We start from the raw sequence: 23,875 nt of genomic DNA on the forward strand, positions 1-23,875 counted from the left end.
GGAGGGGCGGGTTAAAAGCGGGGGGAGCCCGCGGGGGGGGAGGGGGAGGGGCGGGGGGTGGGGGAGGGGCAGGCGAATACAAAACGAGGGGGGTGGGGGAGGGGCGGGGGTGGGGGAGGGGCTCAATATGGCCGCTCGCGTCGGTCCTGCCGGTGGTCGCCCCTGCAAGGGGGGGAGGGGCAATTAATTAAGGCCGTAATTAACGAGCTCCCGCCCTAATTAACCGAATTCCCGCCAAAAACCCCGCCCACAACCCCCAAAATCCCGGGAATTTTACCCCAAATCCCCATTTTTTACCCCAGAATCACTCAATTTTTACCCCGAAATCCCAATGTTTTACCCCAAAATTCCCATTTTCCCCCCCAAAATTCACGTTTTTCCCGCCAAAATCCTGATTTTCTCCCAAAAAAATCCCCATTTCCTCCCAAAAATTCTCATTTTTCCCCCCAAAATCCCCATGGTTCTTGGGATTTTCCCAAATTCCCAGGTTTTTCCCCAAAAAACCCCATTTCCTCCCAAAAATCCCCATTTTTCCCCCCAAAATCCCTGTTTTTCCCAGGATTTTCGCCAATTCCCAGTTTTTTGCCCCAAAATCCCATTTTCCCTCCCAAAATCCCCATTTTTCCCCCCCCAAATCCCCGTTTTTTCTGCGATTTTCCCAAATTCCCAGCTTTTTCCCCCAAAATCCCCATCTTCCTTCCAAAATCCCCATTTTCCTGGGGGGATTTTCCCCAATTCCCAGGTTTTTCCCCCAAAATCCCATTTTCCCTCCCAAAACCCCCATTTCCCCCCCAAAATTCCCATTTTTTCTCCCCAAAATTCCCCATTTTTCCCGCAAAATCCCCGTTTTTTTTCAGGATTTTCCCAAATTCCCGCTTTTTCTCCCCAAACTCTCACCTGCTGTCCATCTTGCCGGGCCCGAAGCCGCCCCGGTCGCCGCCGCGGCCGCCCCGGAACCCCCCGCGCTCGCCACGGCCACGGAAACCCCCGCGATCGAAACCTCCGCGGCCTCCACGGCGATCCTCGAATCCACCTGGGGACAGGTGAGAACAGGTGTGAATGGAACAGGTGTGTTACAGGTGTGTTACAGGTGTGTCAGGTGTGTCAGGTGTGACAGGAACCCCCCGCGCTCGCCACGGCCACGGAAACCCCCGCGATCGAATCCACCGCGACCACCACGGCGATCCTCGAATCCACCTGTACAGGTGAGAACAGAACAGGTGTGTTCAGGTGTGAACAGGTGTGTTACAGGTGTGTACAGGTGTGTTACAGGTGTGTTACAGGTGTGTTACAGGTGTGTCAGGGGTCAGGAACCCCCCGCGCTCGCCACGGCCACGGAAACCTCCACGATCGAAACCTCCCCGGCCACCGCGGCAATCCTCGAATCCACCTGGACAGGTGAGACAGGTGAGAACAGGTGTGTTACAGGTGTGTCAGGTGTGTTACAGGTGTGTTACAGGTGTGTCAGGTGTGTTACAGGTGTGTTACAGGTGTGTCAGGTGTGTACAGGTGTGAACAGGTGTGTTACAGGTGTGTTACAGGTGTGTACAGGTGTGTTACAGGTGTGTCAGGGGTCAGGAACCCCCCGCGCTCGCCACGGCCACGGAAACCCCCGCGGTCGAAACCTCCCCGGCCTCCACGGCGATCCTCGAATCCACCTGTACAGGTGAGAACAGGTGTGAATGGAACAGGTGTGAACAGGTGTGTTACAGGTGTGTACAGGTGTGTTCAGGTGTGTTACAGGTGTGAACAGGTGTGTCAGGTGTGTTACAGGTGTGTTACAGGTGTGTTACAGGTGTGTCAGGGGTCAGGAACCCCCCGCGCTCGCCACGGCCACGGAAACCCCCGCGGTCGAATCCACCGCGACCGCCGCGACGATCCTCGAATCCACCTGGACAGGTGAGAATAGAACAGGTGTGAATGGAACAGGTGTGAACAGGTGTGTCAGGTGTGTACAGGTGTGTTACAGGTGTGTCAGGTGTGTTACAGGTGTGTTACAGGTGTGTACAGGTGTGTTACAGGTGTGTCAGGGGTCAGGAACCCCCCGCGCTCGCCACGGCCACGGAAACCCCCGCGGTCGAATCCTCCCCGGCCACCACGACGATCCTCGAATCCACCTGTACAGGTGTGAATAGAACAGGTGTGAATAGAACAGGTGTAACAGGTGTGTCCAGGTGTGTACAGGTGTGAAGAGCTGTAAATACAACAGGTGTGACAGGTGTGAATACACAGGTGGATTTTGGATGTCCCCAGGTGTATCCAGGTGTTATTTTTTGGGTGTCCCCAGGTGTATTCCAGCCCCCCCAGGTGTACCCCAGGTGTATCCAGGTGTGTCCAGGTGTGTGTTGTGTACTCCAGGTGTATTTTGGGTGTACCCCAGGTGTCCCCAGGTGTATTTAGGTGTGTTCAGGTGTATCCAGGTGTACTCACCCATGTGGTTTCCTCCTCCTCCTCCTCCTCCTCCTCCTCCTCTGCCCCCCCCGGGGTATTTTCCGGCCCCGCCCCCGCCCAGGTGAGGCCCCCCGGGCCCCCCCTCGGGTTTGGGGGCCTTGCATTGGTTGCATTCGCTGCGCCACGAGAAGTTCATGTTCTCACACGCCCTGTGACGTCATCGTGACATCATCAGTGACGTCATCACACCGGGAGTGACGTCACAGAACAGACCCCGCCCCCAGCCAACCATCCACCCCGTCCCAGTTCCCCCCAGTTCCCTCCCCCATGTTCTCACACGCCCTGTGACGTCATCGTGACATCATCAGTGACGTCATCGTGTCAGCAATGACGTCACACAACAAGCCCCCGCCCACAGAGCCCTCACACCCCCATCCCCCCATCCCAGTTCCCCCCAGTTCCCTCCCCATGTTCTCACACGCCCTGTGACATCATCAGTGACATCATCAGTGACGTCATTGTGTCGGCAATGACGTCACAAAACAAGCCCCGCCCACAGAGCCCTCACACCCCCATCCCGCCATCCCAGTTCCCCCCAGTCCCCTCCCCTCTGTTCTCACACGCCCTGTGACGTCATCATGACATCATCAGTGACATCATCACATCAGTGGTGATGTCACACAACAAACCCCGCCCACAGAACCTCCCCCTGTGACGTCATTGTGAGGTCAGCAGTGACGTCATCATGTTGGCAATGATGTCACATGACAGGCCCCGCCCCCAGCTCCACCCGACCCAACCCTCCCAGTCCAGACCAGTATAAACCAGTATAACCCAGTCTAAACCAGTATAACCCAGTCAATCCCAGACCCACACGAGTATAAACCAGTATAACCCAGTCAATCCCCCTATAAACCAGTATAAACCAGTCAATCCCAGTATAAACCAGTATAAACCAGTATAACCCAGTCAATCCCAGCCCCAAACCAGTATAAACCAGTCAATCCCAGTATAACCCAGTATAACCCAGTATAAACCAGTCAATCCCAGTATAAACCAGTATAAACCAGTATAACCCAGTCAATCCCAGTATAACCCAGTCACTCCCAGTCCCAAACCAGTATAACCCAGTATAAACCAGTATAAACCAGTCAATCCCAGTATAACCCAGTATAACCCAGTCAATCCCAGTCACTCCCAGTCCCAAACCAGTATAACCCAGTATAAACAAGTCAATCCCAGTATAACCCAGTATAAACCAGTATAACCCAGTCCAAACCACTATAAACCAGTCAATCCCAGTATAACCCAGTCCAAACCAGTCTAAACCAGTATAACCCAGTCAATCACAGCCCCAAACCAGTCAATCCCAGTATAACCCAGTCCAAACCAGTATAACCCAGTATAAACCAGTATAAACCAGTCACTCCCAGTCAATCCCAGTATAACCCAGTATAACCCAGTATAAACCAGTCTAAACCAGTCTAACCCAGTATAAACCAGTATAACCCAGTATAACCCAGTATAACCCAGTATAAACCAGTCAATCCCAGTATAAACCAGTCAATCCCAGCCTAAACCAGTATAAACCAGTCAATCCCAATATAACCCAGTATAACCCAGTCTAAACCAGTATAAACCAGTCAATCCCAGTCAATCCCAGTATAAACCAGTATAAACCAGTATAAAGCACTCACGGGTTGGGGCATTTCCAGTCCCCCGCTCGCTGCTGTGCCCCTCCCAGTACAAACCAGTATAAACCAGTTCAAACCAGTCAATCCCAGTCAATCCCAGTATAAACCAGTATAACCCAGTATAAACCAGTCAATCCCAGTCAATCCCAGTCAATCCCAGTATAAACCAGTCTAAACCAGTATAAACCAGTATAAACCAGTATAAACCAGTCAATCCCAGTCAATCCCAGTATAAACCAGTATAACCCAGTATATCCCAGTCAATCCCAGTCAATCCCAGTCAATCCCAGCCCCAAACCAGTATAAACCAGTATAAACCAGTATAAAGCACTCACGGGTTGGGGCATTTCCAGTCCCCCGCTCGCTGCTGTGCCCCTCCCCCACCGCTGAAGCCGCCGCGGCCGCCGGAGCCTCCGGACCCGAACCCGGCCCGGCCCAGGGGCCCTGAATGGGGCAAAAAAACCCAAATTTGGGAAAATTCATAAAAATTACAACGGGAATTTGGGGGAAAAAAAACGGGAATTTTGGGTGAAAATAACGGGAATTTGGGAACCGGAGCCTCCGGAACCGAACCCGGCCCGGCCCAGGGGCCCTGAATGGGGCAAAAAAACCCAAATTTGGGAAAATTAACAAAAAACTGCATCGGGAATGGGGCGAAAAAACGGGAATTTGGGAAAAAACCCGGGAATTTTGGGGGAAAATAACGGGAATTTGGGAACCGGAGCCTCCGGACCCGAACCCGGCCCGGCCCAGGGGCCCTGAATGGGGCAAAAAAACCCAAAATTGGGAAAATTCATAAAAATGGTAACGGGAATTTGGGGCAAAAAAACGGGAATTTGGGAAAAATCACCAAAAAAAACGGGAATTTTGGGTGAAAATAACGGGAATTTGGGAACCGGAGCCTCCGGAACCGAACCCAGCCCGGCCCAGGGGCCCTGAATGGGGCAAAAAAACCCAAATTTGGGAAAATTCATAAAAATGACAACGGGAATTTGGGGGGAAAAACGGGAATTTGGGAAAAATCACAAAAAAAACCCGGGAATTTTGGGATAATTAAAGGGATTTGGGATAAATAAAGGGAATTTTGGGATAATTAAAGGAACTTTAGGATAAATAAAGAGAATTTTGGGATAATTAAAGGGAATTTTGGGGTAATTAAAGGGAATTTTGGAGTAATTAAAGGGATTTGGGACAAATAAAGAAAATTTTGGGATAATTAAAGGGATTTGGGATAATTAAAGGGAATTTTGGGATAATTAAAGGAAATTTGGGGTAATTAAAGGGAATCTGGGATAATTAAAGGGATTTTGGGGTAAATAAAGGGGATTTGAGATAAATAAAGAAATTTTGGGATAAAAAAAGGGAATTCTGGGATAATTAAAGGGAATTTTGGGATAATTAAAGGGATTTTGGGGTAAATAAAGGGAATTTCGGGATAAATAAAGGGAATTTTGGGATAAAGGGATTTTGGGATAATTAGAGGGAATTTTGGGATAATTAAAGGGATTTGGGGGTAAATAAAAGGAAATTTTGGGATAATTAAAGGGATTTGCGATAATTAAAGGGAATTTTGGGATAATTAAAGGGATTTTGGGGTAAATAAAGGGAATTTTGGGATAAATAAAGGGAATTTTGGGGTAAAAAGTGGGAATTTTGGGATAATTAAAGGAACTTTGGAATAACTAAAGGGGATTAAGGGATAATTGAAGGGAATTTTGGGATAATTAAAGGGATTTGGGATAATTAAAGGGAATTTTGGGATAACTAAATGGGATTAAGGGATAATTGAAGGGAATTTTGGGGTAATTAAAGGAACTTTGGGATAATTAAATGGAATTTTGGGACAATTAAAGGGGATTTGGGATAACTGAAGGGAATTTTGGGGTAAAAAAGGGGAATTTTGGGTCTGACCTCCCCGGCTGCGGCCCCGGCCGCCCCCGCCCCGGGTGAAATCCGCTCGGCGCGTGGCGAACGAGACCTTGATGGGATTGCCCGAGAATTCCTTCCCTGCAAAGAGAAAAAACCGGGAATGGCGGGAAAATCCCCGGGAAAACGGCGGGAAAATCCCTGGGAAAATGGCGGGAAAACCCTCGGGAATGGCAGGAAAATCTCCGGGAAAATGGCGGGAAAATCCCTGGGAAAATGGCGGGAAAATCCCCCGGGAATGGCGGGAAAATCCCCCCGGAATGGCGGGAAAATCCCCGGGAAAACGGCGGGAAAATCCCCTGGGAACGGCGGGAAAATCCCCCGGGAAAACGGCGGGAAAATCCCCCGGGAATGGTGGGAAAATCCCCGGGAAAATGGCGGGAAAACCCCCGGGAATGGCGGGAAAATCCCAGAGAGAATGGCGGGAAAATCCCCGGGAAAATGGCGGGAAAATCCCAGAGAGAATGGCGGGAAAATCCCCCGGGAAAACGGCGGGAAAATCCCCAGGAATGGTGGGAAAATCCCCGGGAAAATGGCGGGAAAATCCCCGGGAAAATGGCGGGAAAATTCCCGGGAATGGCGGGAAAATCCCAGAGAAAACGGCGGGAAAATTCCTGGGAATGGCGGGAAAATCCCCAGGAAAATGGCGGGAAAATTCCAGGGGAAGAGGGAATTTCGGGAAGGGAAAAAGGGAATTTTGGGGTAAGAAGAGGAGCTTTGAGGTGAAGGCGGGAATTCGGGATCGGGAATCGGGGATTTGGGGCCGGGAATTGGGGAGTTTTTGGGGTTTGGGAATTGAAGGATTTCAAGAATTCAGAACTTCAGGAATTTGGGATTTTGGGAATTCAGGGATTCCGGGATTCAGGAATTCCGGGCACTGACCATCGAAGCAGTCGATGGCCGCCTTGGCCGAGGGGGGATTGGGGAATTCTGAGATTCAGGGAATCGGGGATTTTGGGAATTCAGGATTTCGGGATTTCGGGATTTTGGGAATTCAGGATTTCGGGAATTCCAGGATTTGGGATTTTGGGAATTCAGGGATTCAGAAATTCGGGAATTTGGGATTTTGGGAATTTGGGAATTCCGGGCACTGACCATCGAAGCAGTCGATGGCCGCCTTGGCCGAGGGGGAATTGGGGAATCAGGAATTCGGGAATTCAGGAATTTTGGGAATTCCACGATTTGGGAATTCAGGGATTCAGGAATTGGGGAATTTGGGATTTTAGGGAATTTGGGAATGCACTGACCATGGAACCAGTCGATGGCCGCCTTGGCCGAGGGGGAATTGGGGAATCAGGAATTCGGGAATTCTGGGATTTGGGATTTTGGGATTTCGGGATTTTGGGAATTCTGGGATTCAGGAATTCAGGGATTTTAGGGAATTTGGGAATTCTGGGAATTCTGGGATTCAGGAATTCCGGACACTGACCATCGAACCAGTCAATGGCCGCCTTGGCCGAGGGGGGGTCGTCGAAGCTCACGGTGGCCTCGCCCTTGAGCTTCCCGGTCTCACGGTCGGTGTAGAGATTGATCATGGGCTGGCCGGTCTTCTTATTGGTCTGGGGAGAGAGAGTGACCACTGAGTGACCACTGAGTGACCACTGAGTGACCACTGAGTGACCACTGAGTGACCACTGAGTGACCACTGAGTGACCACTGAATAACCGGAGTGACCATCAACCCACTCCGAGTGACCATCAACACACCACTGACCCCATAACCACACATTGATCATGGGCTGGCCGGTCTTCTTATTGGTCTGGGGATGGACAGAGTGACCAACTGACCACTGAGTGACCACTGAGTGACCACTGAGTGACCATCAACCCATCCTGAGTGACCACTGACCCACCCTCAGTGACCACTGACCAACCCTGACCCACCCCTGAACAACCAACCACACATTGATCATGGGCTGGCCGCTCTTCTTGTTGGTCTGGGGAGTGACCAGAGTGACCAACTGACCACTGAGTGACCACTGACCACTGAGTGACCACTGAGTGACCACTGAGTGACCACTGAGTGACCATCAACCCACCCGCAGTGACCACTGACCCAGCACTGACCCCATAGCCACACATTGATCATGGGCTGGCCGGTCTTCTTATTGGTCTGGGGATGGACAGAGTGACCAACTGACCACTGACCACTGAGTGACCACTGACCACTGAGTGACCCCTGACCCCTGAGTGACCTCAGGTGTATCCCAGGTACTCCCAGTGTACTCCAGGTGTACCCCAGGTGTACTCCAGGTGTACTCCAGGTGTACTCCAGGTGTACCCCAGGTGTATCCCAGTGTACTCCAGGTGTATTTAATCCCCTCCAGGTGTATCCAGGTGTACCCCAGGTACTCCAGGTGTACTCCAGGTGTACTCCAGGTGTACTCCAGGTACTCCAGGTGTACTCCAGGTGTACTCCAGGTGTACTCCAGTTACTCCAGGTGTACCCCAGGTGTATCCAGGTGCTCTCACCTTGATGATCCCGATCTGTTTGAAGTAATCGGCCACGGACTCGATGGTGACGTTTTCCCCCAGCCCCTGCACGAAGATCGTGTTGTTGTCCGAGTTATCCTGCTCCCCTGTAATTAATTAATCACTAATTAATCATTAATTAATCATTAATTAACCACTGATCACTAATCAACCCATTAACTAATCACTGATTATCTCCCCCAGCCCCTGCACGAAGATCGTGTTGTTGTCCGAGTTATCCTGCTCCCCTGCAATTAATTAACCGATAATTAATTAATTAACCACTAATTAATCATTAATCACTAATTAACCACTAATCACTAATCAATCCATTAACTAATCACTGATGATCTCCCCCAGCCCCTGCACCAAGATCGTGTTGTTGTCCGAGTTATCCTGCTCCCCTGTAATTAATTAATCACTAATTAATTAATTAACCACTAATTAACCATTAATTAATCACTAATTAATCACTAATTAGCCACTAATCACCCCATTAACTAATCACTGATCATCTCCCCCAGCCCCTGCACCAAGATCGTGTTCTCTGATTGCCCTACTCACCTGTAACTAATCACTAATTAATTAATTAATCACTAATTACTGCTCGTTAACCCTCATTAACCCCTTCAAAGCACCAAAACCCAGAACTGGGTGTTACACCCTACTAATAATTACTGCTAATTAACCCGAGGCAACTCCTAATTCTCACTCGTTACCCCTAATTAACCTTGAAAAGTCCCATTAAGTACCCCACTAATTAATGCCAGCATAATTCCTTCTTCTCTGATAGTAACTACCCCAATTAAAGCCATTAATTACGCACAATTAACCTCATTACTGACCTGTAATTCCCCACCGTAATCCCACGTTGACCCCACTAATTAATCCCAAATACCCCCAATTAACAGCACTAATTAACCCCACTAATGACCCCTAATTTCCTGCACTAATCACCCCTAATTTCCCCTACTAATTACCCCAATTACCCCCATTAATCACCCCAACTGCCCCCATTAATCACCTCAATTAACAGCACTAATTACCCCTAATTTCCCCCACTAATAACTGCAATTAACAGGGCTAATTAATTGTACTAATCACCCATAATTACCCTCAATTACCCCAATTATCCCCACTAATGACCCCAATTACCCCCACTAATCCCCCCAATTATCCCCAGTAATTCATCCTAATTACCCCCAATTAACACCACTAATTAACCCCCTAATTAACCCCATTAATTACCCCAATTAGCGCTCACCTGGCTCGTGCCTGGGCCCCTGATCCCGGGGTCCTTTTCCCGCCGAACATGCAAAACAAAACCCCAAATTATGCAAATGAGCTCGGGCGGGGTGGGCGTGGCCAAACCCAAGCCCCGCCCCCTCCTCCCCCTCCCCTCCCCCCCCCCTTTTCCCGCCCAAAATCCCGGAATTCCGCCCCAAAATTCCGGATTTTTCCGCCTTTTCCCGCTGGGGTCGCTCCCGGCGCTCCCGGCCCGGAACTTTCTCCCCAAAAAGGCTCCGGAGACGCCGAATTTCCCTTTTTTTGCCTCATTTTCCCTTTTTTTGCCTCATTTTCCTTCATTTTCCTCATTTTCCCTTTTTTTCCTCATTTTTTTCCTAATTTTTCCTTTTTTTTCCTCATTTTTCCCTTTTTTTCCTCATTTTTTTTTCATTTTTTTGCCTCATTTTTCCCTTAATTTTCCTCATTTTTTCCCTCACTTTTCGTTTATTTTCCGCGTTTTTTCCCATTTTCTCCTCATTTTTTTCCCTCCTTTTTTCCTCATTTTTTCCCATTTTCTTCTCATTTTCTTCCCATTTTTTCCTCATTTTTTTCTCATTTTTGCTCCATTTCCCCTCATTTTTTTCTTCCTTTTTTCCCATTTTCTCCTCAATTTTTCCTCATTTTTCCCTCATTTTTGCTCCATTTTCCCTCATTTTTTCCATATTTTTTTTCTCTCAAACCACACTTTTTTATTATTATTATTATCGTTATTATTATTTATATTTTCCAAAAAAAATGACCAAAAACCACCTCAGCCCCTCAGGAATTTGGGCTGAAACCTCTGGGATTTGGGCAAAGCAAAACCTCCGAAGTTCCGGCTCCGCCGCGGCTCCGACCCCCAAAATTCCCATTTTTTTTCCCATTTTTTTTTGGGATAAAACCCTCAAATTTTCCGTTTTTTCCACCAAAATCCTCAAGGTCACCGGCGCTTCCAGCAAAACTCCTCGGATTTGGGGATTTTCCCCCAAAAACACCAAACCTGAGTTTTTTTTAGCGTTTTTTTCCACACATGCAGCGTTTTCCAACCTCATCCCCCCTCCAAAAATCACCTTTTTTTTCCCCAAAAATCACCTTTTTTCTTTCCAAAAATCACCTTTTTTTTCTCCCAAAAATCACCTTTTTCTTTCCCAAAAATCACCTTTTTTTCCCCGAAAAATCACCTTTTTTCTTGCCCAAAAATCACCTTTTTTTTCCACCTTTTTCCCCCCTAAAATCACCTTTTTTCTTACCCAAAAACCACATTTTTTTCTCCCAAAAATCACCTTTTTTTTTCCCCAAAAAATCATTTTTTTTCCACCTTTTTTCCCCGAAAATCACTTTTCCATTTTTTCCCAAAAATCACCTTTTTTTCCACCTTTTTTTTTCCACCTTTTTCCCTTAAAATCACTTTTTTTTTTTTTCCCCAAAATCCATTTTTTTTCCACCTTTTTTCCCAAAAATCACCTTTTTTTTTCTTTTTTTGCCGTTTTTTTCCCAAAAACCACTTTTTTATCACCGTTTTTCCACCTAAAACTCCCTTTCCATTCCAGGAAAAATGGGGGAAAAAAAAAATCACTAAAAAAAAAAATACAAAAAAATATAAAAAAATCCAAATTTTTGCCTTTTTTTTGTCTTTTGGAGGGGACAAAACCTCAAATTTTTTGGGACTTACCACCAAATTTATTGAAGCCACCACGCTCACCACCGCTGAGGAGATAAATTAGAAGATAATCAGGAATTTTGGAACCCCTGCCTAAAAATCCGGGAATACGGAAAAATCCCAATTTTTCGTTTTTTTGGGAATTTTTTGGGGTTTTTTTGGGAATTTTTTTGGGGTTTTTTTGGGGTTTTTTTGGGTTTTTTTGGGTTTTTTTTCCTCGCCGCCGACGCTTTTTCCTCCTTGGGTGCAGCAGGGTTGGGATCAGCCCAAAATCCGGGAGAAATTCCCGATTTTCCCCAAATTTCCCCAAATTTTCCCTCCCTTTTCCTTCCCCTCCTGGCCCTGAGCGTTTTTAGTGCTTCAAAATTCAATTTTTTGGTTTTTTTTTTTTTTTTTGCCCTTTTCTGCCTTTTTTGAACCCAAAACAGCGGCGGATTTTGAGTTTTCGCTGCTTTTTCACACCTGCAGCACACAAAAGGCAGAGGTTGGTAAATCAGGCACAACAAAACCCCCAAAATCCCCCCAAAAATACTCACCTGGATGGACCCAAAAAGCTCCTTTTTCCACCCAAAAACCGGCGGCAAAAAACATCCCAAATCCTGCCCCCTTTTCACCTTTTCTGGCCTTTTTTACACCAAATTTTTCCTCTTTTTTTGGGGTTTTTAAACCGAATTTTTCCTCTTTTTTTTTCCGTTTTTAAACAGAATTTTTCCCTTTTTTTTTGGGTTTTTAAACCAAAATTTTCCCTTTTTTTGGGGGTTTTTAAACCAAATTTTTCCTTTTTTTTTGGGTTTTTACACCAAATTTTTCCTCTTTTTTGGGGGTTTTTAAACCAATTTTTTCCTTTTTTTTAGAGGATTTTAAACCAATTTTTTCATATTTTTTTGCTGATTTAAAATCAATTTATTCCAATTTTTCTGGAGCGTTAAAACCAATTTTTTCCTTTTTTTTTTTTGGTGGTTTTTAAACCATTTTATTCCAATTTTTTTGGTGATTTAAACCAAATTTTTCCACTTTTTTTGGTGATTTAAAACATTTTTCTTCACGGTTTTAAACCAATTTATTCCTCTTCTCTTGACAATTTAAACCAAATTTTTTTCCTTTTTCCTGTGATTTAAAAGCAAATTTTTCCTCTTCTTTTGTGGTTTTTAAACCAATTTTTTCCTCTTTTCTTGATGATTCAAAACCAATTTTTTTCCCCTTTTTTGGGGGGTTTTAAACCAATTTTTTGTCCATTTTTTAACCTTTTTTTCTCCTCATTTTTTGTCATTGCTTTTTCCCCTTTCTCCTGCATTTTTCACCATTTATTTTTCCCATTTTCCCTCAATTTTCCTCCTTTCTCTTCCTCAATTTCACCTTTTTTTTGCATTTTTAAACCATTTTTCCACCTTTTAAACCCTGATTTTTCCACCTTTTTTTTTTCCCGTTTTCCCACCATTTTTAGGGATTTTTTTCCCTTTTTCTTTCAATTTTTTCACCCATTTTTTCCCTTTTTCCTTTCAATTTTCATCCATTTCTCCCTCCTTTTTCCTTTCTTTCATTATTTCATTTTTTTCCTCAATTCTTTCCCCCTTTCTGCCATTTTTAACCCATTTTTAAATCCATTTTTAACCATTTTCCACCGTTTTTTAACCAATTTTAACCAATTTTTTACCATTTTTCCACCAATTTTCATCATTTTTTAACCACTTTTAATCATTTTTTACCATTTTCAACCCATTTTTTACCATTTTTTCACCAATTTTAACCAGTTTTGGACCACTTTCAACCATTTTTAACCATTTTCCACCACTTTTCCCTCGTTTTTTTCTCATTTTTCCATCATTTCCGACCACTCTGAGTTTGATTTTTAACCATTTTGGGCTTTTTTTCACCCTTTTTTTCACCATTTCCAAGCACCGGGACACCAAAATTTCCATCGACTCCGAACCTTCCCAAACTTCCAAATCCAACGGATTTTCCCCCAAAATTCACTTTTCTTTTGAACCTTTTTTAAAACTTTTTCACCTCAAAACTCACCACCTTTATTCCGCTTTTTTTCCCATTTTTTTCCCTTTTTTTCCCATTTTTTCCATTTTTTTCCCCCATTTTTTTTCCATTTTTTTCCATTTCTTTCCCTTTTTTTTCTGTTTTTTCCCAAAATTTCCATTTTTCCCCTCAAATTCTCCCTTTCCCTCCACAGTTTCTCCATTTTTCCTTATTTTTTCCATTTTTTTTTCCACCTTTTTCGTGTTTTTCTCCCAGATTTTCCCCATTTTTCACCTTTTTTACCATTTTTCCCTAAATTCCACTTTTTTCCAGGGTTTTTTTTCCCCTTCCATTTCATTTTTTTCACCGTTTTTCCCAAATTCCGCTTTTTTCTCTCCCTTTTGGAGGCTCCAGGTGACCTTGGCACAATTTTCCAACCTCAAAAATCCGTTTTTTTCTCCGTTTTTCACCTTTTTCTTACCCAAAATTCCATTTTTTTCCCATTTTTCCACCTCAAAACCTTTTTTCTGCCTTTTTTCCTTCTTCATTTTCCCTAAAAAAAATTCCATTTTTCCACCTTTTTTCCTCCTTTCTCCGTTTTTCCTGTTTTTTGTGACTTTTCCCCATTTTCCATCGTTTTTTTCCCATTTTTCCACCGTTTTTTTCACCATTTTTTCACCGTTTTTCCACCATTTTTTCCTGGTTTTTTTTCCATTTTTTCACCCATTTCTAAACCATTTTTTACCTTTTTTTTCACCACTTTTCCATGGATTTCCCCCTATTTTTTTCCTCAATTCTCCACCATTTTTCCCCATTTTTCACCGTTTTTTCCCCATTTTTTTCACCAATTTTTCACCGTTTCTTCCCATTTTTCACCATTTTTTCCTGTTTTTTCACCAATTTTTCCAGTGATTTTTCAACATTTTTTTACCGATTTTTCCAGATTTTTCACCATTTTTCTCATTTTTCACCTTTTTCTCCTGTTTTTCACCGATTTTTTCCTCATCTCTCCATTTTTTCACCTTTTTTTTTTTCCCATTTTTCACCGCTTTTTCCCCAGTTTCTTCCTCATTTTTTTTCCCATTTTTCCAATGATTTTTCCCATTTTTTCACCATTTTTTTCCTTATTTTTTTTCCATTTTTCCATAGTTTTTTCCTCGTATTTTCCCCGCTTTTTTCACCATCTTTTTTCTGGTTTTTCCTCATTTTTTCCCATTTTTCCATCATTTTTTCCTGTTTTTTTTCCCATTTTTTCACCATTTTTCCTTGTTTTTTTTCCCATTTTTTCCTCATTTTTCCCCAAATTTTTTCCCGTTTTTCCACCGATTTTTCCCATTTTTTTCACCATTTTTTTCACGATTTTTTTCACTATTTTTTCCTTGTTTTTTCTCATTTTTCCCCATTTTTTCCCCCATTTTTTTTTTCTCATTTTTTCCCATTTTTCCCGTTTTTTTTCCCATTTTTTCCCATTTTTTTCACCATTTTTTTCCCATTTTTTTCACTATTTTTTCCTTGTTTTTTCTCATTTTTCCCCATTTTTTCCCCATTTTTTTTTCTCATTTTTTCCCATTTTTCCCGGTTTTTTTCCCATTTTTTTCACCATTTTTTTCCCAATTTTTCACTATTTTTTCCTTGTTTTTTCTCATTTTTTCCCCATTTTTTTTCTCATTTTTTCTCATTTTTTCCCATTTTTTTTCCCATTTTTCCCGTTTTTTTCCCCATTTTTCTCGTTTTTTTTCCCGTTTTTCCCGTTTTTCCCGTTTTTTCCCCGTTTCCCGGCACTCACCCCATGTTCCCGCGGTTGCCGCGGCCGCGCCCGCGCTCGAAGCCGCCCCGGGAGCCGAAGGCGCCGCGGCCGCGCCCGCGCTCCGAGGATCCGAAATTCCCGCCCGGCTCCTGGAACCCCCCGGAGCTCAGCGAGGAATCCTGGGAGTAACTTCCGGCTGGAAATGGGGAAAATCGGGAATTCTCACCCAAATCCGGGGAATTCTCACCCAAATCCGGGGAATTCTCACCCAAATCCGGGGAATTCTCACCCAAATCCCGGAATTCTGACCCAAATCCCAGAATTCTGACCCAAATCCTGGGAATTCTGACCCAAATCCCCAAATTCTGGGAATTCTGACCCAAATCCCGGGAATTCTGACCCAATTCCTGACCCTGAACCCCCCCGAGCTCAGCGAGGAATCCTGGGAATAACTTCCAGCTGGAAACGGAAAATTCCGGAATTCTCACCCAAATCTGGGAATTCTGACCCAAATCCCGGAATTCTGACCCAAATCCTGACCCTGAACCCCCCGGAGCTCAGCGAGGAATCCTGGGAATTCTGACCCAAATTTTCACCCAAATCCCCGAATTCTGACCCAAATCCGGGGAATTCTCACCCAAATCCTGCCCCAAATCCCTGAACTCCGACCCAAATCCACTCATTTTTTCCCCAAAATCCCGGGATTTTTGGGGAATTTGTATCATTGTAGCTCTGAGTCGGTTGTAGGACGACTGTTCCTACCCCAAACCCCCCAAATTTCACCCCAAATTTCACCCCAAATCCCCAATTTCAGCCCCGATTTTGCCCAAAATCCGCGGATTTCACCCCAAAATCCCAGATTTTTTTTGGGAATGGACTCACAGCCGCCGGAGCTGTACTGGCCCTGCCGGCTGTAGCTCTGAGTCGGTTGTAGGACGACTGTTCCTACCCCAAACCCCCCAAATTTCACCCCAAAATCCCGAATTTTAACCCATCTCAGTCCCGATTTTGCCCAAAATCCGCGGATTTCACCCCAAAATCCCGGGATTTCTCAGGAATGGACTCACAGCCGCCGGAGCTGTACTGGCCCTGCTGGCTGTAGCTCGGGGGAGGGTTGTAGGACGACTGTTCCTACCCCAAACCCCCCAAAATCCCCAATTTTAACCCATTTTGGTCCCGATTTTGCCCAAAATCCGCAGATTTCACCCCAAAATCCCGGGAATTTTTGGGAATGGACTTACAGCCGCCGGAGCTGTACTGGCCCTGCTGGCTGTAGCTCTGAGTCGGTTGTAGGACGACTGTTCCTACCCCAAACCCCCCAAAATCCCCAATTTTAACCCATTTCAGCCCCGATTTTTCCCAAAATCCGCGGATTTCACCCCAAAATCCCGGGATTTTTCCAGGAATGGACTCACAGCCGCCGGAGCTGTACTGGCCCTGCTGGCTGTAGCTGGGGGGAGGGTTGTAGGACGACTGTTCCTACCCCAAACCCCCCAAATTTCACCCCAAAATCCCCCAAAATCCCCAATTTCAGCCCATTTTGGTCCCGATTTTGCCCAAAATCCGCAGATTTCACCCCAAAATCCCGGGATTTTTCCAGGAATGGACTCACAGCCGCCGGAGCTGTACTGGCCCTGCCGGCTGTAGCTCTGAGTCGGTTGTAGGACGACTGTTGCTACCCCAAACCCCCCAAAACCCCCAATTTCAGCCCATTTTGGTCCCGATTTTTCCCAAAATCCGCGGATTTCACCCCAAAATCCCAGATTTTTTTTGGGAATGGACTCACAGCCGCCGGAGCTGTACTGGCCCTGCTGGCTGTAGCTGGGGGGAGGGTTGTAGGACGACTGTTGCCCGTAGCTCTGCTGGCTGTAGCCCCCGCTCTGTTGGTTGTAGCCCCCGCTCGGGGCTTGGCCGTAGCTGGAGCTGCCGGAGCCGCTGCCGTAACTGCGGGAAAATGGTGAAAAAACGGGATTTTGACCCAAAAAACGGGGAGTTCGACCCAAAAAATGGGAATTTTGACCTGAAAAATGGGGATTTTGACCCAAAAAACGGGGAGTTCATCACAAAAAATGGGGATCTTGACCCAAAAAATGGGGAGTTCGACCCAAAAAATGGGAATTTCAGCACAAAAAATGGGGATTTTGACCAAAAAAATGGGGAGTTCGACCCAAAAAATGGGAATTTTGACCTGAAAAATGGGGATTTTGACCCAAAAAAACGGGGATTTCGACCCAAAAAATGGGGAGTTCGACCCAAAAAATGGGGAGTTCGACCCAAAAAATGGGGAGTTCGACCCAAAAAATGGGGAGTTCGACACAAAAAACGGGGATTTTGACCCAAAAATTGGGGATTTCGACCCAAAAAACTGGTTTGGGCTCTGGGTTACCAATACTAATCAATAATTAATCAATAACTAATCAATAATTAATAAATCATTAATTAATGACCTGGCAGAGGCGGAAGCAGCCGCAGGAGGTTGGGAATATCCGGGATATGAGGAGCTCTGGGGTTACTGGGAGTGACTGGGTTGGGGTCAGGGTTACCGATAATGATCAATAACCAATCAATAATCAATAATTAATTAATAAATGATTAATTAATGACCTGGCAGAAGCAGAAGCAGCCGCAGGGGGCTGGGAATACCCCGGGTATGAGGAGCTCTGGGGTTACTGGGAGTGACTGGGTTGGGGTCAGGGTTACCGATACCCATCAATAACCAATCAATAACTAATCAATAATTAATAATAAATTAATAAATGATTAATTAATGACCTGGCAGAGGCGGAAGCAGCCGCAGGGGGCTGGGAATACCCGGGATAGGAGGAGCTCTGGCCGTAGCTGCCCTGGGAGCTCTGCCCGGAGCCGAAGCCGCCGGAGCCGTAGGAGGGAGGAGCCGCCGGCGCCGAATAACCTGGGGAGAAACGGGGGGAAAACGGGAAAAATGGGAAAAATGGTGAAAAACGGGAAAAATGGGGAAAATGGGAATGATGGGGATGATGGGGATGATGGGAATGATGGGAATGTGGGGAGAAATGGGGGGAAAAGGGGAAAAAATGGGAAAAATGGTGAAAAACGGGGAAAATGGGGAAAAATGGGGAAAATGGGAATGATGGGGATGATGGGGATGGTGGGGATGATGGGGATGGGGGGAGAAACGGGGGGAAAATGGGGAAAAATGGGAAAAATGGTGAAAAACGGGGAAAATGGGGAAAATGGGAATGTGGGGAGAAACGGGGGGAAAAGGGGAAAAAATGGTTAAAAATGGGGAAAACAGGAAAAATGGTGAAAAATGGGGAAAATGGGAAAAATGGTGAAAAATGGGAATGTGGGGAGAAACGGGGGGAAAATGGGAAAAAATGGGAAAAATGGGGAAAATGGTGAAAAATGGGGAAAAATGGGGATGATGGGGATGATGGGAATGTGGGGAGAAATGGGGGGAAGACAGGAGAAAACGGGAAAAAAGGGAAAAATGGTGAAAAATGAGAAAATGGGAACGTGGGGAAGAATGGGACGATCAAAAGCCGGGGTTGTTTTTGGGTACAAACACTCGGATTTTGGGTACAAAAATGCAGATTTTGGGTACCATGGGATACAAAGACGGGGATTTTGGGGGATTTTTGGGATTTTTGGGAATTCTCACCGCTCTGGCTCTGTCCGTAGGAGCCGCTGTAGCCGCCCTGGCCGTAGCCCATGGGCAGATTTGGGTACAAACACTCAGATTTTGGGTACAAAGGTGCAGATTTTGGGTACCATGGGATACAAGGACGGGGAATTTTGGGAATTTTTGGGATTCCCAGGATCACTCACTGCTCTGGCTCTGTCCGTAGGAGCCGCTGTAGCCGCCCTGGCCGTAGCCCACGGGCAAGTTTGGGTACAAACACTCGGATTTTGGGTACAAAAATGGGGATTTTGGGTACAAAGACGGGGATTTTTGGGGGTTTTTGGGAATTTTGGGATTTTCGGGAATTCTCACCGCTCTGGCTCTGTCCATAGGAGCCGCTGTAGCCGCCCTGGCCGTAGCCCGTGGGCAAGTTTGGGTACAAACACTCAGATTTTGGGTACAAAAATGCAGTTTTTGGGTACCATGGGATACAAAGGGATACACAGACGGGGATTTTTGGGGATTTTTGGGATTTTTGGGAATTTTGGGAATTCTCACCGCTCTGGCTCTGTCCGTAGGAGCCGCTGTAGCCGCCCTGGCCGTAGCCCATGGGCAAGTTTGGGTACAAACACTCAGATTTTGGGCAGTTTTGGGTACAAAAATGCAGATTTTGGGTACAAAGACGGGGATTTGGGGGGATTTTGGGAATTTCAGGAATTTTGGGAATTCTCACCGCTCTGGCTCTGTCCATAGGAGCTGCTGTAGCCGCCCTGGCCGTAGCCCATGGGCAGATTTGGGTACAAACACTCAGATTTTGGGCAGTTTTGGGTACAAAAATGCAGATTTTGGATACAAAGACGGGGATTTTTGGGGATTTTGGGGAATTTTGGGAATTTTTGGGATTCCCAGGATCACTCACCGCTCTGGCTCTGTCCATAGGAGCTGCTGTAGCCGCCCTGGCCGTAGCCCGTGTCCGAGCTCTGGCCGTAGCCGCCGTAGCTCTGCTGGGAGTAGCCCTGACCCCCCCCCTGCGAGTAGCTCTGGCTGGGGGGGGCGGGGTAGGCGCCGTAGCTGGGGGGGAAAATCCCAAAATCACGTTAAAATCACCCAAAATCCCGATAGAATTCCCAAAATCCCATTAAAATCACCCAAAATCCCGATAGAATTCCCAAAATCCCGTTAAAATCACCCAAATTCCCGTTAAAATCACCCAAAATCCCGATACAATTCCCAAAATCCCGTTAAAATCCCATTAAAATCACCCAAACTCCCGATAGAATTCCCAAAATCCCGTTAAAATCACCCAAATTCCCGTTAAAATCACCCAAAATCCCGATAGAATTCCCAAAATCCCGTTAAAATCCCCAAAATCCCAATAAAAATCCCAAAATCACATTGAAATTACCCAAATTCCCATTAGAATTCCCAAAATCCCGATAGAATTCCCAAATTCCCATTAGAATTCCCAAAATCCCGTTAAAATCACCCAAAATCCCGTCAGAATTCCCAAAATCCCATTAGAATCCTGTTAAAATCCCTCGAAATCCATTTAAAATTCCCAAAATCCCATTAGAATTCCCAAAATCCCAATAAAATTCCCCAAAATCCCGTTAGAATCCTGTTAAAATTCCCAAAATTCCATTAAAATCCCATTAAAATTCCCAAAATCCCGTTAGAATCCTGACAAAATTCCCCAAATCCCCCAAAATCCCGTTAAAATCCCCAAAATCCCATTAAAATTCCCCAAATCCCGTTAAAATTCCCCAAAATCCCGTTAGAATTCCATTAAAATTCCCAAAATTCCATTACAATCCAGGTAAAATTCCCCAAAATCCTGTTCAAATCCCCCAAATTCCCTTAAAATTCCTCAAAATCCCACTAAAATTCCCCAAATCCCATTAAAATCCCCCAAATTCCCTTAAAATTCCCCAAATTCCCGTTAAATTCCCCAAATTCTGTTTAAAATTCCCAAAAAAAGGGGGTTTGGGGGTGGGGGAGGGGCCGCACCTCTGCGTCGCCGTCTGGCTGTAATCTGGGGAGGGAAGGGTTAAAACCATTAAAACACAACAATTAAAATACAACAATCAAATTAAAAATTCAAAATAAAAATTCAAATCAAAACAAATTAAAATTACAAATTTTTAACAGACTACTTCATTATAAAAAACCTCATAATGTTATTAAACACAAAATAATTTATATAAAATGCTGTTATGTTACGTATACTATTATATCATTAATTACAATTAATAACATTAATTATGAGCACATTTATAACATTATTTATTGCAATACATATTAGTTATGAATTAAAACACCCCAAAATCAACTCTTCACCCAAATAAAAAACACTTATTTAAACAATATCTTAATTACAAGATCAAAAGCAAAATTACTCTAAAATTGACCCATTTATTAACTAATTAATAAGTATTAAAAGAATGTTTTAATGACACGATCAAGAAAAAAAATCTCTTGGAAACAACTCACTTATTAACTACTTATTAATTATTAAAAAAGCGTTTTAATAATGGAATTAATAGCAGAATTATCTTGGAATCCACTGATTAACTACTCATTAATTATTAAGGAACTGTCTTTAATCAGGGATTAAGAGTGAAAATCTCGCGATATTCATCAGCTTTTAATTAGGAAAATTAACGAGAAACCAACGTTAAATCCATTTAAAGCCGTTTTTACACCGATTTCTACAATTAAAATAATCCCTTAATGATGATTAACGCTAATTAATATCTCACATCTCCCTAATTAAAACCCAATCAATGCCCGATTACTGATTAATAAACCGATTTTATTTACGCTTTTTTGTGGAATTAAAAGCGCTTTATTAACCAAAAGCGCCTCTTTAAAACCCAAAATATTGTAATTATAAACCTAAATTTTATCTAAAAATTAATTATCAAAGCATCTTTTATGAAATTAATTCGTTTTATATCATCAAGAAACTTTTCATTAAAAAAGGTCAATTTAATACCTTCAAATAAAGCCAAAATTAACGCTTTATAAAGCACAAAAATACCGTTAAATAGAGAAATCAACCCATTAACGCTATTAAATCAAGAAATCAATTAATTAACGCTATTAATTACCGCAATAAAGCCTCGAACTATAGAAATAAAATACAAAGCGCCTTAAAATAAATAAATTTTATCGATTTAATTAAACAATTCGGAGATATTTTTAATTTTCGGGCAGAAATTTCGGCACAAAATGAAGGAAAATTTGGGGGTTTCACCCAAAATCGCCAAATCCCGGCTGAGGAGCGAAATTACCCCCAGGAAAAGGAAATTAATTATCATTAAAAATCACTGCAAAATCTGATTTAATTGTAAATAAAAAGAAATTAAACTCGGATTTTGTTAATTAAACAATAATTTGGTTATTTAAACACGAAGCCGCCTCAGGCTCGGCGCAAGGAAAAGGGTCTAAAATTCCGCTTTTTACAGCAAAAATCCCCCTCAAAAAGAACTCCGAGCTCGAGTTTAATTATTGAGGTGTCAGAAAAAATGATAATTAAGATGAAATTAATGATTTAAACCAATAAATTTAAGGGAAAATTTAATGTTCCCCTCAGGCGCCGCACAACAAAAGGGGGTGTGGAGGCACAGGGGTCTGAGGGGAAAAAGGTTCGAAAACGTCAAAAAAGCAACGAATTCAACGAATTCTGCATAAAATTCAAAGGACAAATTTCGATTTTGAGGATAAATTTAAATTTAAATATTAAAACGTTAAAATAAAAGGGGAAATTCTCGACTCCCCTCAGGATTCGCGGAACAAAAGGGGCGCCCGAGGTGGGGGGGGAGGATTCGGAGGGTGTAAAAACCTCGGTTTTATGTTTTAAACCATCGAATTTCCCCGGAAAAGCGACATAAACAGAACAAAGAAACACAAATTAAATTACGAAAATCTGTATTTAATTAAAATACGCTTAAATTTCCCTCAGAAATCCCCAACGAAGCGCGGGGAACCCTCCGGCCCCTGCGGCATCTCTCGCGGGGGGAGAAACCGCGGGGCTTTTTCAACGCCGAAAACGAAGGTTTAGGGTTTTATTCTTTTTAGCGGAATTGTTTAATTGGATTTAATCGGATTGATTTCGATTTAATTTTGATTTAACGGGAGGACCCGGATGTGTCACTGCGGCAGCGGCGCCGCGCAAGCGCCGCGCGCACAAAATGGCGGCGGTGGCGCAGAGGCAAAACCACAAAATGGCGGCCGGGGGCAAAAAGAGGCTCCCGGAGCCCTTTAAAACACGCCGGAATTGTCTCAAAATCCAAGAAAATGCCCAAAACATCCACCCGGAATTAAAGTTTTTTAGTTAAAATCGGGCGTTCCGGGGTTAATCTCCCGTGCGGCGGCAGGCGCGGAGCATCAGGGCGCGGCGCTTTGTTCGGCCCCCGCCCCATCCGCGGGGGTTTTTAACAGTAAAAAACCCCCCAAAAGAGCGGCCGAAATTGGCGGTTCGGCCGTAAAATGGAAACGTTCGCAAGGGCGAAGGCGAGGAAATACTGAGAAAAAGAAGAGAAACGGATTAAAAATTAAAAACTGTGAGCGAGGCGTGGCGGAAACGGAGCGGCACCGATCACACACACAGAGAGCGCTGATCACCAGAAACCCACAATGAAACAACGCCTCAACTCCGCCGATGAACGCGGAACTGCCCCTCCAAAACCCCGTTAATTCCAAACGACACAACCACGGCCGTGCCCAGCGGCACCGCCGCAGCTCCCTCACGATCCGCCCGCGGCGCTCCCGGGGCGGAGGCGAGGAGGGGCCGGCGGGGCTCGGAGCGCTCCCTCCCCGGGGGTCGGGGGTCCCTGCCCGGGGTGAAGGGGAGGGGATTTGGGGGTCCCCACGGCGCCGGTACCGTTGGAGGCCATGGCGGTGCCGCTGGATCCGCGTCCCCTCCACGTGGCGCCCGCACTGCGCTCCTCCCGCGCCCGCCCGCCCTTTTATAGCCTCGGTCGGCGCCTCCCACCCGCGCGGGGGGAGCGGGGGGCGCCCCCCTCTTTTCTGAGGGCCCGCGCGGTGGTGCGGTCCGGCGGGAAACGGAGGGGGCGTGGCCATGGGCGGGGCCATGGGCGGGGCCACGGGCTGAGCAAAGCGCGGGAACGCGCGGGGGGCGGGGCCACG

At 45.2% G+C, this 23,875-nt stretch overlaps 2 protein-coding genes across 13 annotated transcripts; one reads left to right on the plus strand and one right to left on the minus strand.

Annotated features, from left to right (window-relative positions):
- Positions 1 to 61: 61 nt before the first annotated feature.
- On the minus strand, positions 62 to 23,744 carry FUS (FUS RNA binding protein). Of its 11 annotated transcripts, none has more exons than XM_058860862.1 (16): positions 23,610 to 23,744; positions 20,732 to 20,756; positions 19,644 to 19,795; positions 17,944 to 18,034; positions 17,571 to 17,618; positions 16,910 to 17,067; positions 15,163 to 15,319; positions 11,421 to 11,455; positions 9,747 to 9,779; positions 8,483 to 8,589; positions 7,441 to 7,570; positions 5,997 to 6,092; positions 4,421 to 4,529; positions 2,431 to 2,600; positions 898 to 1,033; positions 62 to 162 (listed from the first exon to the last, which is right to left on the minus strand). In XM_058860862.1, exons 1-16 carry the CDS (start codon positions 23,620 to 23,622, stop codon positions 123 to 125), a joined length of 1,500 nt encoding a protein of 499 aa, XP_058716845.1. In that variant the 5' UTR covers positions 23,623 to 23,744; the 3' UTR covers positions 62 to 122. The 11 variants fall into 11 exon arrangements, with proteins under 11 accessions (XP_058716845.1, XP_058716849.1, XP_058716850.1 ...); XM_058860866.1 differs by lacking the exon at positions 17,571 to 17,618 and adding an exon at positions 17,728 to 17,775; XM_058860867.1 differs by lacking the exon at positions 17,571 to 17,618 and adding an exon at positions 1,174 to 1,197 and having other exon boundaries at positions 898 to 1,009; positions 17,896 to 18,034.
- LOC131590628 (uncharacterized) lies at positions 1,021 to 2,165 on the plus strand. 2 transcript variants are annotated; one of them, XM_058860903.1, is made up of 7 exons: positions 1,021 to 1,090; positions 1,241 to 1,499; positions 1,563 to 1,691; positions 1,733 to 1,753; positions 1,785 to 1,914; positions 1,949 to 1,978; positions 2,022 to 2,165. In XM_058860903.1, exons 1-7 carry the CDS (start codon positions 1,060 to 1,062, stop codon positions 2,133 to 2,135), a joined length of 714 nt encoding a protein of 237 aa, XP_058716886.1. In that variant the 5' UTR covers positions 1,021 to 1,059; the 3' UTR covers positions 2,136 to 2,165. The 2 variants fall into 2 exon arrangements, with proteins under 2 accessions (XP_058716886.1, XP_058716887.1); XM_058860904.1 differs by lacking the exons at positions 1,733 to 1,753; positions 1,785 to 1,914 and having other exon boundaries at positions 1,915 to 1,978.
- Positions 23,745 to 23,875: the final 131 nt, after the last annotated feature.

This window comes from Poecile atricapillus, chromosome 34 (genome assembly GCF_030490865.1).
Source record: "Poecile atricapillus isolate bPoeAtr1 chromosome 34, bPoeAtr1.hap1, whole genome shotgun sequence".
Classification (NCBI taxonomy): Eukaryota; Metazoa; Chordata; class Aves; order Passeriformes; family Paridae; genus Poecile; species Poecile atricapillus.

What these genes read in the sequence shown, in the direction of transcription:
- LOC131590628 (XM_058860903.1), top strand. Translation starts at nt 1,060, where the DNA reads ATGGAACAGGTGTGTTACAGGTGTGTTACAG. An exon ending in TGTGTTACAGGTGTGAACAG is followed by an intron (nt 1,754 to 1,784) that starts GTGTGTCAGGTG and finishes GGTGTGTTACAG; the next exon opens with GTGTGTTACAGGTGTGTCAG. An exon ending in GACAGGTGAGAATAGAACAG is followed by an intron (nt 1,915 to 1,948) that starts GTGTGAATGGAA and finishes CAGGTGTGTCAG; the next exon opens with GTGTGTACAGGTGTGTTACA.
- FUS (XM_058860862.1), bottom strand. An exon ending in GGGGCCCAGGCACGAGCCAG is followed by an intron (nt 8,590 to 9,746) that starts GTGAGCGCTAAT and finishes AATTAATTACAG; the next exon opens with GGGAGCAGGATAACTCGGAC. An exon ending in GGCCATTGACTGGTTCGATG is followed by an intron (nt 6,093 to 7,440) that starts GTCAGTGTCCGG and finishes TTCTCTTTGCAG; the next exon opens with GGAAGGAATTCTCGGGCAAT.